We start from the raw sequence: 18,370 nt of genomic DNA on the forward strand, positions 1-18,370 counted from the left end.
TCGCCAACCTTTCGGGCCTCACGGACCACCAGTGGTCTGCGGACCGCCGGTTGGTGACCGCTGCTCCAGAGCATGGTGCCCGAGACTCAGAGGGGGTCCAACCTGAGAACTGGTCCCATCTCCGAGAGTGGGAACCAGGCGTCAGTCTTTCTTTAAAGTCCTCCCCACCCCACCCGCCACCCCCAATAGTTCAAATGTGCAGCCAGTGTTGAGAACCACTGGTTTAGATCATTTTCATGATGACCCAACTCTAACAGGTTATTTTGAAGAAATTCCAGATATTTGGCAATCATCAAAATTTCAAGGTAATTGCCACAGAGGACAACCACCTTTTACGTCCTATTCCAGTAAGTGCCCTCGGGCAGATAGCAGACACAGTTCTGGGTAGGCTGGCCCACACGGCATTTCTTACAGCTTACACTTAGCAATACACTTGAGGCAAGAGTAGCTGTGCACACATACACAAAAGAACTAAGAAGAACTGGAAGGTCTCAACATACCCAGGAGGCAAGAATGAACGGCTAGTTCACTTTTTAGGTTTCTGGTTTATACGGCTGGATCCTTGCCTCTAGGAAAGCTGAATGCAGAGCTGACCTGGAAGGCTGTATGTATGAAGCGGTGTTGCCCAGTTATCCCCTCTAGACAATGTTCTAATAATGTCAATGGCTGCCGCCCATTGGCTAGGATTAGAGGACAGTGTGTACCAATGCAAGAGACCCTTCACTGTGTGCAAAAGCTCCCGTGCCATGCAGGACGCCACCAGGTTGAACTTCCTCTGAGTCTTGGGCACCCTGCTCTCACCACATGGACTTCCTTGTTTAGAAAAGACACAGAACATTGATGCTACAGGACAACTGCTCTGGAAATGCCTTCCAAAAGATATTACTTACTAATTACTTAAAATCACAAACACCTGCATTGACATTTCACAGCATGGAAAGCAGACATCCATGGAGAGGTCCCTCGGTCGTGCCCTGAGATGGGCGGGTGTGGTCCTGTGAATAGTGCACAGGGGAGCCCTTTACAGGAGGCGGGGCTTCGGGAGCCTGTGGACCCCGGCATGACCATTGTTCTTTTTCTAGCTTGTCTAATTTTTAAAACTTCGGCACTCAGCCCTGACCGGTTTGGCTCGGTGGGTAGAGCGTTGGCCTGCAGACTGAAAGGTCCCAGGTTCGATTCCAGCCAAGGGCATGTACCTTGGTTGCGGGAACATCCCCAGTAGGAGGTGTGCAGGAGGCAGCTGATCGATGTTCCTCTCTCATTGATGTTTCTAACTCTCTACCCTCTCCCTTCCGCTCTGTGAAAAATCAATAAAATATATTAAAAAAACAAAACAAAACAAAAAAAACCACTTCGGCACTCAGACTGGGTTGCCTGTGATCTGGCCTCCCAAAGGTACCCAATGAAGACACAATCTGCAACAAAGAAGAATGAGCCTAAATAATCCTTCCTCTATCAGATCAGGCGCGCACACACACACACACGCGCGCGCGTAAAATCCAGCACAGTTGGGGGTGGGGTGGCTGTCCCAAATAAAAACAGTATCTGAGAAAGCTGTTTTCCAGAATGTTTGTTCACCAAACATTTAGATCCATGTAAGAGGTGTTCCAGGAAAACAATGGGAAGGGCCCAATTGATTGGCTGCTAATCTCTGTACCTTTTGTGGGAGGTTTCCTCCAGCAGGGGGTTAAATCTGCATTGAATGCTGCCCAGGCCCAGCTGTGTCCATATTAGGACAGCCCTGCTCACATCTCCCTCCCTCTCTGCGAAGCAAGGATCTGTCCTCCCTCCCTGGGCCCTGCTTCCACCCCCTGCGTGTGTAGGTGGGAGAGTAGGAGTGGAGAATGTGAACTTGATCCAGCATTGATCAGCCAAGCAGCAAACGCTTATTGTTCTTTAGATACCAAACATAACTTCTTTCTTCTAGGGATAAGCCCGGCCATTCTGCACACAACACCACTTTTATGCTCAGTAGAGTGAGAGATGGAAAAGAAGCATTAGAGCTTTATTAAACTCAACCTAAACACCTCCTAAATATGCAGAATTTAAGAATCCACCCAGTTAACTTATATTCATATTAACATTAGGTATATTAGACTCTCTTAAAACCTAACCATAACCTGGTCCTTTCTGACTTCTTTGTTCATGAAAAAAGGGGTGAAGACCTACGTCTACTGTGAGCACCCTAACCCTGTGATTTTCAACGGTCTCAGAGCAGAATCCTGAGATTATGGATTTCAATTTATAGTGTAAATACTGTGTTACGTTCACCTGCTCTTCGAGCATTTATTTCACTGCCTTATTCTCTGAGGTTCAAGGGCATTGAAAACCATGCCAGTGTACAAACAAATATGCTGCTGTCTTTTTAAGCGCTTCCCTAAGAATGTGGCTGACCTGTTTCTGCACAAAGCCATGTGTGATGAGAACTCAGACCTCGGTACCCTCCGTCCCTGCCACCGAGGAGCTGTGTGACCTTGGGCATGTCATACACCTCTCTGAACTGGTGACATGGAGAGAACGTTATCTGTGAGGATGAAATGAGATGGTGCATGAAGCCAGTGGTTCATGTAGACCAGTAAATGCTTGTTCTGAAACAAAAGGCTTTCTGGTATTTTGAACCTGAATAATCTTCCAAAGGTCTCAAGTTACTGATTTGTGACCTTGGAATAAAGAGCCTTGCCCGACAGCCACACAGATGTGATGCCATCGGATGGCACCGGCGGCCACACGGCATGTCTGAGCCACTGCAAACAAGTGCCTGTCCCTTCCCAGAGGATGGGTGGGCGTGAGGAAGCAGAACCTCTTTCTGGTCTGCCTGATGAGAGAGGACATCACTCCCTCCCTGGTCCCACACTCAGAATAAGCCCGCTGTTGTTACCGAAGGGTCAGAAAACGAAACTGGGCATTTTGGCGTCATTCTCTGAAGCACCAGCATGACCAGGTGCAAGATGCAAACACACCTAAAACCCTACCAGTAGCTACAGTGCAGTTAAAAACCAATGTAAGAATTAATAACTTGGTCTTTTAAGTTAGATTTGTTTCCTCATCTATAAAATGGGTATAATGATAATGTCTACCTTCTAGAACTGTGACTAGAAGTAAATAACTATTATGTTCAATGAACTTAGCATAGACCCTACTCAATAAAGCGATAGCCTTTCTTTCATCGTGGACGTTCTAATATATAAAACAGAATATCCGGCATATTGGGGGGAAGAGGGGAAATGGAAGAATTGAATGAACATACAATGTAATAGAGCTTTACATGACCTATACATTCTTGGGTTGACCCATTTATAGCTTTTTCAGTCTGCAGGCCGATGCTCTATCCACTGAGCCAAACCAGTTAAGGCTGATTTATAGCTTTTTGTTAGAAGCATTTGTGCCCAACCCAGGCAGACATCCCTCAATTACAAAATCAACCTCAGGGACGAAAAATACAGTTTGGGGAGGAGAGACCCACTGAGAACTCCGAAGAGGCCCACTTGGCAATAAACGCGAACAAGAAGAGTCTTAAAGAGAACGCATCTCTGCTTGGCGGCACAGAGGATGAAAAGCGAAGGCGCACAAGGAGGAGAGAGGAGCCAGCTCGGAGAGGAGACGCACCCTGGAGCGAGGCCTGAGACCTGGGGCCCCGCCTCTCCTCCGGGAATTGGCTGGGGGTAAGGGCGCTCCCTCCAGTCCAATCCCATCATCACTTGTCGCCCGGGAGTCTTAGCCCCCAGCTCTGATGTATTGACTCTGCCCTCCCTTCCATGCATTTCCAAGCCAATAAAGTGGCTGAAATTAAAGAAGAATTGAATTGTGAAGCTTTTGGGGCATAAATAATGTCATACTGGGAAGCCGGGGATAATGACAACCAGGATGCCCTTAACGCTCTTAAGAAAAACCATCTGATCTATGCAGCCCTCACTGCGGTCTGAAATTTCCTTTGACCTACAAAGGAAAATATTTTTAGCATGTAGCACACTTTGTAACAGACATATAAATGCACTGAAAATACAATTTTAGGAAAGCATCTGGCTTTGATCATTTCTTGTTCTGCCTCACCCCAAATAGGTTCTGCTTCCTCAATATGAGGAACACGGCTCCATCCTGCTGCAAGCGGTGCTGCGACCACCCGAGCGATTTCTCCTAAGCATTTCACTGCTGGCTCTGCTTGTTTTTATTTTTTAAAGTGGCAAATATTCTAATCATTTAAATATAAAAACAGCATAAAAAAACTGCTCCTGGAGCATTTGGCCCCAACGATATTCCTTCCTTCAAAAGGCCACTGGGCTTTCCCCCCAGGTCTTTCAGACAACAGACATAAACGAGTGAGTACTTACTTAGTTTATGTCTCCAAATGTATCCTAGAAATAACAGTTGCCACTGTCCATGGAAAATGTCACCTGCAGTTCTTACCAATTTGCAGAAATTTCAAGGTATTAAAAAGCTGTGGTACATTTACACACCGGAATACTATGCAGTGGTAAAAAAAGAAGGAACTCTTACCATTTGCAACAGCATGGAGGGACCTGGAGAGGATTAGGCTAAGCGAAATAAGCCAGTCAGAGAAAGACAAGTATCACATGATCTCACTCCTATGTGGAATCTAATGAACAAAATAAACTGATAAACAAAATAGATCCAGAGCCATAGAACCATGAACAGATTGTGGAATCTCAGAGGGAAGGTGGGGGTGGAGGGATAGGGGGGAGAGATTAACGGGGAATTTATATGCATATATGCATAGCCTGTGGACACAGACAATAGTGGCAAAGGCTTGGGAGGGGCAGGTGCAGGGAGGAAGGGGGTCAATGGGAAAAAAAGGGATGGGTGGATACCTGTAATACCTACAATAAAGATAAATTTTAAAAATAAAAATAAAACAAAACCCTAGAAAAAATGTTTCATCTCCTACTAGTCAAACAGGTTTATCATCTGTGAAACATTGATCTGAATTACAAGCAAGTGCCTCTTCTTCACTGACCAACCAGCACAAATGCTTTTGCAGATTGATTATTGCTTAAGGTTTCTCCAATAATCTTTCAAATAGCAGCTCTGCAGTGGGAGAGAGGAGATGCCCCAACGGGGTCCCCGCAGCGTACGTTGGTAAACAGCACGCGGGACAACACGGAAGGACTCCCGTTACCACGCCAAACCGCCAAACCGCCAAACCGAGGGCAAGTTTCCAGTCTGAGGGCCACTTAGCGGCTCCCAGGGAGGAAAGGGAGACTCAGGACAAGCCAATCCCGACTCTCTCCTCTCAGAGGCTCAGCAAGCACCAGGCACAGAAGCAGGCCAGCTGCCCTCACTCCCCAAAGAAGCAGTGAGGACTCAGAAGGCAAGCACACTTAACGAAATTACACACAACATGTACCCTTTACAGATAAGGAAACCAAGACATAGAGCTCAGGGCTGGGGAGTTGCCAGCAAAGCTGCATCTGCGGTATCACAGCTCGGAGCACCACTCCCTGCAGCGCCCTCCGGAGAACAGCCCAGGGGCTGAGACCGTCCATTCCTGCTCGGTCACCTCAAAACAATGCAGCCTTGCATTTCACGTAGCAAATTGTGTGGACCCCCCTTAGAATGCGACGGTGGCCATGGAGCTCCTGAAGGCGCAGCCGAGGACTGGCCTGGAAAGTGGGCTCTTCTGGACGTGCGCTGGACACACGCGTGCCCGAGCACCAACAAACTGTGGGCAGCTGTCACACAGAGAGGCAAACACGTGAACTTTTAACCACGCGTTTGGACTTGGGCAGTTCGACAATCACTGACTCACCTGACCTGGCTGGCTGCCTCCAGGTAGGATTTGTTTTGGAAAGCAAAGAGGAGGATAGAGGAAACACCCCTTACCTGCTTTAGATTTTAGAAGGTACATAGACATTTTTTTGCTCAACCAATTCTTTTCTCCTTTGTTGCTTTGGTGACCTGGTACGTATTGTCTCATTTGTTTCCATCTTGAGGGAGAGGAACAGCTGTATCTTTCAGAAGGCAAAGACCTACACTCATCTCTGCACACACTCACAGTCATTCTCACCAAAAAATACACCAGCCTCTTGCATGCAAGAAAGCCCAGTATTTCCTATGCAAAGCATCCAGTCGGTATACAGGGCGACCATTAGAAATACCGAATGCAAGAGGGGCATGTATACCCATGGCACATACTCACGAAGAGTCCTGGAAAGGGAGGGTCACACTGCTGTGCACACAAAGCACGTTTGTGCCCAAAGGAGAACAAACAGTCACTAAGTAGATTAAACGCCATCACTGCTCAGGGCTCTCTGCTGTGTTATTTATGATCTCTTCCTGGTTCTTATAAAAGCTAAGGCAAGGATGGGACCGAGCTGATTTGGAGTCAAAGCAACCCTGCTAAAAACACAAAGTGCCTCAGTCACAGGTAAGGCCCATGTGTCAAACCTGGCCCACGGGCTGTGCACCTGGAGGACAATCGCGCTGCTTCCCTTGCACAACGAGCTGGTGACCAGTGAGTGCAGCCAGGCCCCGCCTGCCAGCGGCTGTTCTCCTGCGCTCAGCCTCAGCCCCGCCGAGCACGGCAAATAGGCAAATAGGCAAATACAGGAAGCCGACCTCTGCGTGCCTCCAGGTCCCAAGGCGAGGCCGAGGCCCTTGCGTGCGCCTGTGACACAGGTTGATTTACAGACACCCCCACAGGACGTGAGCTCACAGGCAGCACTTGGTGTACCCACTGCCCCACACAAGGCTTGGCATATTGGTTGAATCTATAAACTAAGCCCTAAAGCCAAACCTTTGGATTTCTCAGGAAGAATATGAAACTGAAGAATTCTAAGAGTTTAGATTGTACTCAGAAATGAGGGAAACTTCCTTTGACAGAATATATTCCAGAATATGATTTTAGATATAATACCTGAGAAATTATATTTGTCAAATTATATGTGCTATGAGATCCTTGTTTTTGTTTTTGTTTTTAATATCAGTAAACGCAGTTGCCATAATGTGCTGTGCTTTTGGGACTCTAATAACCTGGCTGTTATACTTGTCCATGGTTGGACTCACTCTCTGAGTGACTAAGTTTAGATAATTTAGATAATCTAAAGTAATTGCAGATTCTATCTATGGGTCAGAGCCTCCTTAGGGGCCCTTATTCAGCAGGTGTGGGCTGAGTCCAGGCTGGTAGTTTAAACAGCTTCTTGGATGGCTCCGGTGAACAGGGCTGGGCCTAGCTGGCCAGGTGGCCCGCGGCCTCGCGCCCAGCCTGCCGAGATATGCTTCTAGAAAGCATCCAGCCTTACTTCCTCATTAAACCCGTATGTGCACAGGCCACTACCATCCACCTCCGCCAGCTGGATTGAGCCAAACCGACTTCAAAACTAGTGGTTCCAGCTTCCTTTTCCTTCTGTTTAAAGCAGAGCAACAGGTTTATCCTGAATCCACCAAGCAAATACTGGGTTTCTCTCCACAGGTACAAAGACCACCTCGAGGAGAGGAAACACTAACATGCTCATTGTGCACGTGAGTCTGGTCTTTCTGGATCTGTCTGAGGTTCCAGTTCTTTCTGGAATCAGGTTTTAGAAGGGAGAGAGAGAGAGGGCACCACAGGAAACATCTCCTGTTTCATCATGGGCCTTGCGCTGTGAGAGGCCAGCCCGTCCGGACGGTGTTGAACGAGAAGCCCAGCACGGACCTTCAGTACCAACTTCTCTCTGGGAGGATGCACCCCGTTTCTTGTCACTGCCTGGCAGTGCACCGCACTGAGAAGTCTGTGGGAAAGGCAGGTGCTTGCAGAGACGGTGAGTGACTGTGGCGGCTCCTCGCCATGGCAGGCCTCGCCCCCATGAGGCCGGAGGCCTGGTGTTGTACCTCTAAGGACCTCTGACAAAGTGTTCAGTCACATAGAGGGTGAGTCCAGCCATGGACAAATATAACAGCCAGATTATTAGGGCCCCAAAAGCACAGCACATCGTGGCAACTGCTTTTACTGATATAAAAGAACCAAGGATCTCACAGCACATATAATTTGAAAAATATAATTTCTCTGGTTTTTGCAAAATAAGTAGTCTCCACTTTCTTGAATGACCATTAGATGTAGAATTCCTCTAGGCTCCGCTGAGACTGAGTATCCTAATGGGCCTTAGAATCACGTTGCTGATATTACCTAACCTGTGCTAAAAGACGCCTGCTCGGTGCTAAGAGCTCCAGTGACTGAACACCTTACATCAGATCAAGTTCCCTCAACTGTGTGACTACGGCATTTTCCCTTACCAGACTGAAAAGTTTTCCATCATTTGCTTGTGTGGCCTTTGGCCATTTGAAGGTGTCAGCTTGGAAAGAAGTGGCATTTTCCAGGCGACACGGTCACCTGCTGTTCTACGTTCCGATCAGGAGCAAGTCTGGGAGCTGGAGTTGATGGCTGCCTATTTCCAGGACACTGAGACTGGCCAGGACCCGGCTTCTCTGTGCTTCTCTCTGCCACTGCTGCCCAGGATTTTGCCATCTAATGGCTGCTGAACACTTTTCCCAAAGAGTAGAAAGAAGACACACAAGGGCTGTGAGGGTCACGGGCGCCAGAGTGCCACCTGTTAGTACCTCAGGGCACAGGCCGCCTGGGAGTTGAAGAGCCCAAGCGGGGCTGGCGATGAATCACGCTGCTCTGGGTGACTGTGGGGTCGAGCCCACCCCTCCGCGGAGCGGGCAGAGAGGGCAGGGTGGCTATGGAATGGCCAGCTCTCTTTCTCCATAGGTTTGAAAAAACACAGGTGCCCATTCGGCGGTGACTCTAAGGCAGGGGCCCTCAAACTTTTTAAACAGGGGGCCAGTTCACTGTCCCTCAGACCGTTGGAGGGCCGGACTATGGTTTAAAAAAAAAAAACTATGAACAAATTCCTATGCACACAGCGGCAGCAAAAACACCCAGCGGGCCGGATAAATGTTTTCGGTGGGCCGCATGTGGCCCGAGGCCGTAGTTTGAGGACCCCTGCTCTAAGGCATTATGCACTCAGGTTTTAATTCAACTACTAGCCTTAGAGCAGCACCGCCCAGTAGGAACATATGCCGGCCACATTTTTCATTTACAATTTCCTAGCTGCCATGTTTAAAAAGTAAGGTATAGCAGCTAAAATGAATTTTAATAATATGTTTTATTGGGCATATAAACATTGGGTTATGATGTGTCCAAAATATTATGATGTAAGCAATAATTTAAAAATGATTAATGAGATATATTACCTTCATTTTTTTTTTGTACTAAGTCTTCTAAATCGGATGTGTTCTCACAGTTCATCTCAATTTGGATGCTAAGTTTTAATCAGAAATGGTTGGTCTGTATTTGATTTCATGAAATTTACAGCTGAAAAAGTGGATTTCATTCACATACCTAAGTTACTCCAAAAAATAAATGGATTACTAGGTTTTAACGTAAATTGAGATTAAATTAAGTTAAAAATTAAACTCTCCAGGTGCACTAGTTTTCAAGTGCTTAATAACCACATGTGACTTGGTGGCTGCATGCAGAGCAGTGAGTCCGAGATCGGCCCTGTACATCACAGCAGGTAAGGCAAGGATGATTGGACACAACCCTTATTCCTGGGGGTGAGGGATGGGATGTATGAGACACATGTACAAACTGCAACAATATAAAACAGGATATTATACTTGAGAAATGCAGAGAAAGGAAAGCATTCATTCCAAGGAGAGAGAAAGTCACATACAAAGGAAGGTTGGTGTGGAAACTCACTAATACCTGTTGACTGTGATTATGGTTGGGCATATGCTTAGGAGTGGAGCGAATGGAGTTTAAAAGGCTACCTTGGGGCATTTCTGCTGACCGCCTGAAACAGCAGGCTAACGGGCATGCTCCACAGGCACTGCTGACGAGGAACGGGTTTCTGGTGAGGACAGGTCTGAGCTGTTGGGGAAGACTCGCTTCCATTGCCGTGGACAGTGATGGAGGGGGACAGCCTGGCAGCTAAAAGACCAATTAGCTACGGCACTAGTTAGAGCTAAATATGAAAAACTGGGGGAGGCGCCAGGAAAGACAATCAGAAAATGAATAAATATGTACATAAGATGATCAGGATGTGGGCAGGGAATCAAAGAAAGGGAGGAGTCGGAGAGCTCTGGAGCAATAAAAATACAAAGTACAGAAGAAAGGCTGGATGGGCAGTTATTTCTAATGTATTTGCATGTAAAACTTATAAGAAGATTGGAATATACACATATGTGGGTTGGAGTGGTGGAGACCTTTGGCAGAGATAAAAAGAAATAAAAATCTATTTATAGAACTGTCAATTTAGCAGAACGGGCAACTTTCTTAGGAACTGGGGGTGGGGGGGTGGGGGGGCAGGTTTGAGTAAATTAAATTGTTACTATTTATTAGGCTTTGCAACTGTTAAAAATTATTGCTCTTGAATTGCATTGAGGAATATGGGAAACTACTTAAGATATTTACTTTGTGTTATGCTTTCATTTATTTTTGAAGAAAAGCTCTAACTCTAAAATCTTAGGAAGTTCCTGAACCACCCCAGTTTTGTTTTTTAAATATATATTTTTTTATTTCAGAGAGGAAGGGAGAGGGAGAGAGAGAGAGAAGCATCAATGATAAGAGAGGATCATTGATTGCCTGCCTCCTGCACGCCCCCTACTGGGGGTCGAGCCCCCAACCCTGGCATGTGCCCTTGACCAGGAATCAAACCCGGGACCTTTTAGTCCGAGGGCTGACACTCTATCCACTGAGTCAAACAGGCTAGGGCAGTGGTCGGCAAACTGCAGCTCGGCAAACAGCGGCTCACGAGCCACATGCGGCTCTTTGGCCCCTTGAGTGTGGCTCTTCCACAAAATACCGACTTCTGCATAAGGGCCACGAAGTTTCAATCACACTGTACATGCGTGCCCGCACGTGGTATTTTGTGGAAGAGCCACACTGAAGGGGCCAAAGAGCCGCATGTGGCTCGCGAGCCACAGTTTGCCAAACACGGGGCTAGGGCGAACCACCCCAGTTTTACATCTAGCCCTTAGGAGCACATGGCAGGGCTGGTGAAGCACAGGCCTCAGTACCAAACCCCATTAACCGTAATGCAAACCTCACAGCGCACAAAGGCTCACCTCCTAATGTTCTTCATGTTCCTTTGCTGTGCTTTCCTAGGTGACTATTTACTGTAGAATATTAAATGTAAGACTCCTTTTTTTTATAATACAAAGTAAAGTGACCTATAATTTCCTGCTTCTAAAATGGGCAAGGTACGGAAGATAGTTTTTATTCTTCAGCTAGTTAGCATTCTGGGTAATCAGGCAAACACAACGATCATCACAACCCAGAGCACAATGGAATAAAATCTAATATCTTGTAAAATGATTATGACAACACAAGTATAGGAAATTGATTTTTTTTCTGTTATATTTTAAAAGTCTAATAATTGCTCTTTTTAAAAATTTTCCAGAAGATCACACAACTGACCTATGGACCATTTTCTAAAAATCCTCCCCCCACGTCCCCTTGGCAAGCATCCGTTAGTTCCCTGTGAGTCTGTTTCTGTTTTATTTGTTTATTCATTTGTTTTGATTTTTAGATTCCACATATAAGTGAAATCATGTGGCATTTGTCTTTCTGACTTATTTTATAGCACAATACCCTCTATGTCCATCCATGTTGTCAAAAATGGCAAGACTTCATTCTATTTTATGGCTGAGTTAATATTCCATTGCATATACACCATATCTTTATCCATTCATCTATCAATAGACACTTAGGTTGCCGCCATATCTTGGCTATTGTAAATAATGTTGCAATGGACATAGGGATACATATATCTTTTAAAATTAGTGCTTATGTTTTCTTTGGATAATATCCAAACGTGGAATTGCTATATCAAGTGGCAGCTTTATTTTTAATAATTTGAGGAACTTCCATACTGCTTTCTACAGTGGCTGCAACAATTTACAATCCATCAACAGTGCATGAGAGTTCCCTTTTTTCTCCACATTCTCGCCAGCACTTGCTATTTGTTGATTTATTGGTGACAGCCATTCTGACAGGTGTGAGGTGATACCTCATTGTGGTTTTAATTTGCATTTCCCTCATGATTAGTGACAGTGAGCATCTTTTCATTTGTCTGATGGCCATCTGTATGTCTTCTTTGGAGAAGTGTCTATTCAGGTCCTCTGCCCATTTTTAAATTGGATTGGGCTTTTATCAGTGTTAAGTTGTATAAGTTCCTCATATATTTTGGATATTAACCCCTTACCAGAAGTATCATTGGCAAATATCTTCTCCCATTCAGTGGGTTGTTTTTACATTTTGTTGATGGTTTCCTTTGCTGTGCAAAAACTCTCTAGTTTGATGTAGTCTCATTTGTTTATTATTTTCTTTCGTTGCCCTTGCCCCAAAAGTTATTGCCAGGAATAATGTTGAAGAATTCACTGCCTATTTTTTCTCCTGGGAGTTTGATGGTTTCAGGTCTTACATTTAAATCTCATTACATTTAAACTGATGTAAATGAGTTTATTTTTGTATGTGGTAAGAGAATGTGGTCCAAAACTGAACAGACACATGTCCTGTTTTCCCTACACCACTTGCTTCAGGTGTATTTTTAAGTGAAGACTTCCAGTTGTGTTTTGAATATGCTGTGGAGCCTGGACACAGACACGTGTGGCAGGAAGATGCGAACTGTGATCAGCGTGGCTTCCTCTGGTGGGTGCGACTGAAGGGCCAGGCCTTTGACGCTGTGTATTTTGCTCCTGCTTGAACTGGCTACAGAGGAGATATTATTTTTATTTTTAAAAAGGGAGACAAAGAAAAGGGTAAACTACATATTCGTATCGGAAAAGGACTGAAAGGATTAATTTTAAAAACTATCTCTGGGTCATTTTTATTTTATTACGAACTTCTTTATATTCCAAAATACATATGTAATACTTCTATAATCAGAAAAAAAAGCCATGAAAGGAAATAATCTGTAATACCAATGGTAGAATCAATTTTAATCTGTTTGCAAACCCAAAGGTTATGGGGTTGGGTGTTCTTTAAGGAGGGGTGGATCCAATTGCTCTTACTTCTTTGGGGCTCATGCTAACTTTTATTGCTGGTGAAGCTATTTCCACATTTTAAAAATGATTTCCATTCAATGTGGCCAGAAAGGAAAATCAAGGCCAACCACAAGGCACACCTTCCGAGGAAGACAAAAAGCCACTGTAACCCGCGGAATGAAAACTTCACCAGTGGAACGCGACTCCTTTGTCACGAGTGACTTCAGTTGCTGGGGGGCAGGAATTTTTAATGAGAACAAAGAGCGTCAGAGCGATTTCAGGGCTCCGGCTGTCGTTCGGGGCCCAGACACCCGTAACTTTATATCACAGTGATGGAGACAAAGAACAAGGTGTCCCATTCACCCCAGGCTCCTGCAACCAGAGGGCCCCGCCTTCCAGGGCCTTGCACCGAAGTGGGAAGGAGAAGGAGCGCTCAAGGAGGCGGGCAGGCAATCACCATAAACCATACAAATGAGGGCAGAGAGTGGGCGGAGATGAAAAGGCGCCGTCGGATCATTCACCAGCGGGAAGAGTGCACTAAATCAGGCCCTTTCCTGCCGGACGCTGTTCTGAACAGCTAAGCACCCAAGGAAATACCAGTTGGGTCTTAAAGACAATTTATAGCTGGGCTGGCCTCGCCGCACCTGGCTGTGTTTTGACAGCAGAGATTCTTGTCTACACAATAAGCTGTCACTAATGCACCTAGACCTTTGGAAGGAACCTGTGGCTCAGCGGCTAATTTCTCCCCTCCAGGTACCCTTCCCCCTTTTAAGGGAAAGCAAAACCTCCTGCTGGTGGCAGGCCTCAGCCTCTTCGGGGAAATCGGGAAATTGGGAGCCTCCTGAGAGTGAAGGGCAGCCCCCCACAGCCCGAGGCTAAGGCCTCTTTCTGAGCTCTTCCCTGGGGACTAACTGCCGAACTCCACGGACCGGTTTGGATCCAGGAAATTTGGGAGTCTGCTCTCTGAGCTCCCAACTTTTCCCAGCTAGGAATGTCCAGGATCCTGGCAACAGCCCCGCCTGGGCACGCTAGGCAGTGACTCTAGGGGATGCCCCCGCTCCCCCCCGCCCCGCTCCCCGCCCCCCACCCCCCCACCACCACTAAAACAAGGGCCAGGCTGGCTTTTTAGGATCAGATGGCCTCACCCTGCTTCCCTGAGATTTTCGTACTCGGCAAGCAGCTTGGATCGGAAGGTACCTTCTTAGAAATCAGAGGCTCATTATAATCAGTGCAAGTTGAAAGCCCTGCCCTCCCAGGACCAGGTGCTGCCTTCCCCTCCCCTGCTTTGTTTTGCCTTTTAAGGACTCAATCTCTTTTTGATTCCAGAAGGATTGGGCCAAACAAACAGCTTTTAACAGGTGGCCCAAGGCAATGCGACTTTGCTAGGAATGAGTTCCTGGTGTGGTGGAGTAGCACAAAGATGTGAGGAGGGGTGGAAGGTAAGGGAGAACACCCCCTCCTGCTCCTTAATTTCATGGTTCACAGACATTCATTGACATTCAGACACTCCCAAAGGGAAGCTCACATACCAGCCATGAAACCAGAAACGAGCAGGCTAATGGGGCTAACGGGTCCAGGGAGGGTTCTCTCCGCTGTGGGGGTCCACTTCCACCCGGGGGCGGGGGGTGCAGGGGATGCTATGGTGGGCAGCCGGGTGGGAGAGCTCAAGGCCTGCAGGGGCCTCTGACCAGCCCACCCAGGGTGCCCCACTGGGAGGGGCCGGCGCTGCCCCAGGCTCCGAGACAGTAGGGAGTTCATAGGGACAGGTCCCAGTGTCTAAGACAGAAATGCATCTGGCCGGTCACTGGGGTGCGAAGCCAGCCTGAGGGAGGGATGCCCAGCTCGAGGAGGAAGTGGAGGGGCAGACCATGATGAAGAAGCCATGGGGAGCAGGTCAGAGGAAGCTGTTGGCGGCCGCTCACTGTCTGGCCACATCCAAAGGACAGAGCTGGAGCGCCAGCTGCAAACCCACCCCAGCGCCGCCACCACACCCAAAATCCGCACCGCACATGGCAGGCGCTCCCATCCCCTCGGCCCAGGGCGGGCAGCGTCCTCGGGACAGTGTCACCTGGGGCAGAGGCCGGCCATCGCCTTCCTGGTGTAGGGATGGGAGACTCCGCCTCGGGTGCGGGTTCTTTCCCATTTCTAACAGGCAAGCACCTCCCTGCTCTCCTCCCTCCGGCAGCGCGGCGGGCTCACCTGGGGAAGTCCTGGGCGCTCCAGCCAGTCTCGGAAGATGCTTTCCACAGACAAACCCAGCCTTTACAAATAGAAAACAAGAGGGAAAGGGTTAGAAGTTAGAGCACCGAGGACGGAGGGTCTTTCCAAATATTCGGGCACAGGACAGCATGGCTGTCAGAGAAGCTGTTCTCTGAGGAAGAGCCGCCGTGGTCTGCGGTGGAGGATGAACCTGACCCTGAGCAGCCGGCCTTGGGCCTTTCCCGCCCTTGGAGGAACGCCGGGCTGGGAGCCAGTGCAGGCACCGGGCACGTTCACAGACACATCAGGCACAACCACTTCCTAAGAGGGGCGAAACGAAACCTGAGCTGTGCCTACTGGGTGCGTCCAAATGAAATTGGAACTTCACGGTGACAATGAGCGGGGACGAGCAGGAACGCATGATCACTGTGGGAGCGCAGGGAGGCGCAGATGCTGCCTCCACCGCCTCCGCCGCCTCCGCCTAGGCAAGATAGGTTTTATAATTTCCATTGAAGACAAGATGCTCAGTGAAGGCCTGCCCTTGTTGGGAATGAATGCAAACCACCGCCACCTTACCCGGCACCCAGGAGGGCATGTCACTGGTTGGGGCCCGGTTCCTACCCTAGCGCTTGAGCAGCTGTGGAGGTTCTGCAGCCTCTACTTTGTCTGTCCTGGCTCAGAGGCAGGGCCCAATTCTCCCCTGCCCCGCCTTCCCTGGGGCTCCTCTCCAAGCGGCTGTTCACCTGCGGCCTTTCCAGCTGGAGAGGGACACTCCTGTGTCTGGAGCTCTGGGGCCCAAAGCTCTGGTCACCCAACCTGCAAGGGATACTCAGGAAATGCGTTCGTAGCAAGAGGCAGACTGCGGCTCCGGGGAAATGGCATTCTTAAACCCGCCTCAACTGGAGGGAAGATGAGAGTTTAGAAACAATGTAGAAAAGAGACAGGTGATGATCAAAGAGGCAAACACATTAGATCCACATGGAGGGCCAGGGAACTGGGATGAAACATCCTGAAGAGGAGGAGTCTGGGGAGTGACTTCACACCATTTCCCACGGGTTCTGCAAGCCCGCGCACAGCTGCCGAGCATCCCCAGGGAGGAGGGTGAAAGAGGGCAGGGACGTAAATTTCCTTCAGGGAACTTTAGCTCAAAGACACTTCTTTCGGGGTGTCCTGGGAGGGGCTGGGGAGTCGAGTGCCGGGATGCGATTATGGAGTGAGGTCCCAGTCCTCAGGGGAGAAGTGAGGACAGGCAGCGCTTTCTCCATGTGGCAGACACTCGGCGGGTGCCTCCCGGCACAAGGCTCTGTGGAAGGATGAGGTGCGAGAGCCCAGGGCCAGGCTGTCCGACAGGGACACAGGACACGGGTCAGAATGCTGCCTGTGCTGGTGGAGAGACGTGGGCCCCACGTGTGTGGAGAGGCCCGGGCTGCTTATGGTGGGACAGCTGGAAGGAGGTGCGTTAGGGGAGTGTTCTTAAAGAAGGCAAGGCTCCAACCGTCGTGGCGGATGGCTGCGCCAGTAGAAATGGAAGGGGAGCACAGGCAGGAAAAGCCACAGTCGGCTGGACTGGCACACAGAATCAGGTGACAAAGGACACGGGCGTCCTGTGAGGGCCCTGAAGTCCATCGAAGGGGCTCTGAAGCAAGGCTGCAGAATGGCATGAACAGAACAGAGTCAAGGAAGACTAACTGAGGGAGAAGAGGCTGGAGGCAGGGAGGCCAAAGGGGAAGCTGTGAGTGTGTCCAAATGAGAGGTGATGAGAAGGGACCTAAACGGAGGTGAGATGCTGGGAATGAAAGCGGAGGGTGGCGCTGGCGAGTCCTGCTGGGGGGTGAAAGATGGAGTCAAACAGTGGGCCCCGTCACTCTCTGCAGGGTGACTTTCCATAGCATGTCTACGCCCATGTATCATCCGCGCTACAGTCTCCAACCTGGACAACAGCCAGGCCAACTGTGAAGGTTATTTCGTGGGAAAATATTAAGGCACATTTTGCTTTGCCATGTTCAGTATCTGCACGCACAGATACCATTATACAGTGGCACTAAAAACAGAACAAACTCCTCTGTCACTGCCAACAAAGAGTACTAAAGGAATAACTATTGATCTGATCAAGATGTCAGCATAGAGACTAGTAAATGCAGTACTCAGAACCTGCAACAACCATATCAAAATTACAACTAAATTACAGAACCATCGTGCAGAACCGCTGAAAGCTAGCTGAACAGGAGTCCTGTAACTACGCAGATCCAGAAGCAGCCACATCAAGATCAATAGGAGGGGTGGGGACATGGAATGGGCGTGTGATGGTTAAACATTGGGAAGGAGATCTCAGCTGCAGAGGTCCCCCCTGAGGAGCCAAGGTTCCCAGCTCCACATCAGGCTCTCCAGCCCAGGGTTCCAGTGTCTGGAAGAGAAGTCCCCATAACTTCTGGCTGTAAAAACCAGCAGAGATTGTGGCTGAGTGAAATGGAGGGCTGCTGGAGTCCCAGGTGTTCCTCTTAAAGGGCCCACACATGGACTGACTCGCTGACAGACTCACTCTAAGCTCCAACACTGGGGCACCAGGGACAAGCAACGAGGAACTGAATTGCTTGGAATCAAGGCAAGAGCTGGGGTGTGCAGTTTTATTCCGGACAGAAGTGCTGGCAGAAGCCGTTGTTCCTTTGCTGAACCCTCCCCTCAGAGCCAGCAGACAAGCATCATACCTGCATCTCCATCAGCCTGGCTAACATAGTTCTCCCCACCCTGGTGATTCCCTGACACACTGCCCCCATCCAACTTGCAGTCTCACCCAAACCCTTTCTTGTGGCTTTTCCATACAAATGGCCTATCTTGGCTCCTGAGTTGAGCATCTGCCCCCTGGTGGTCAGTGTGCATCATAGCAACTGGTCATTCTGGTTGTTCCGCCATAACCATCGCTTAGGCTTTTATTATATAGATAGATGATTGGATAAAGAAATGGTGCATATATACAATGAAATAGTATTCAGCTATAAAAAGAAATGAAATCTTGTCATCTGCAAAAACATGGATGGACTTAGAGGGTATTGTGCTGAGTGAAATAAGTCAGACAGAGAAAGACAAATGCCAGATGATTTCACTTATATGTGGAATCTAAAAAATGAAATAAACAAACAAGCAGAACAGAAACAGATTCATAGATACAGAGAACATTTTGATGGTTGCC

General features: G+C 48.2%; 1 protein-coding gene across 2 annotated transcripts in view; it reads right to left on the reverse strand.

Annotated features, from left to right (window-relative positions):
• AOPEP (aminopeptidase O (putative)) overlaps positions 1-18,370 on the reverse strand; it is a 332,190-nt gene that overhangs the window by 82,387 nt on the left and 231,433 nt on the right. For both annotated transcript variants that reach the window (XM_070400873.1, XM_070400872.1), the window contains exon 11: positions 15,184-15,244. In XM_070400873.1, the coding sequence (XP_070256974.1) occupies positions 15,184-15,244 (61 nt within the window). The remainder of the gene's footprint in view (positions 1-15,183; positions 15,245-18,370) is intronic.

Source organism: Myotis yumanensis, unplaced genomic scaffold (assembly GCF_028538775.1).
Source record: "Myotis yumanensis isolate MYYU_CA2020_CCGP unplaced genomic scaffold, mMyoYum1.0.hap1 SCAF_21, whole genome shotgun sequence".
NCBI lineage: Eukaryota > Metazoa > Chordata > Mammalia > Chiroptera > Vespertilionidae > Myotis > Myotis yumanensis.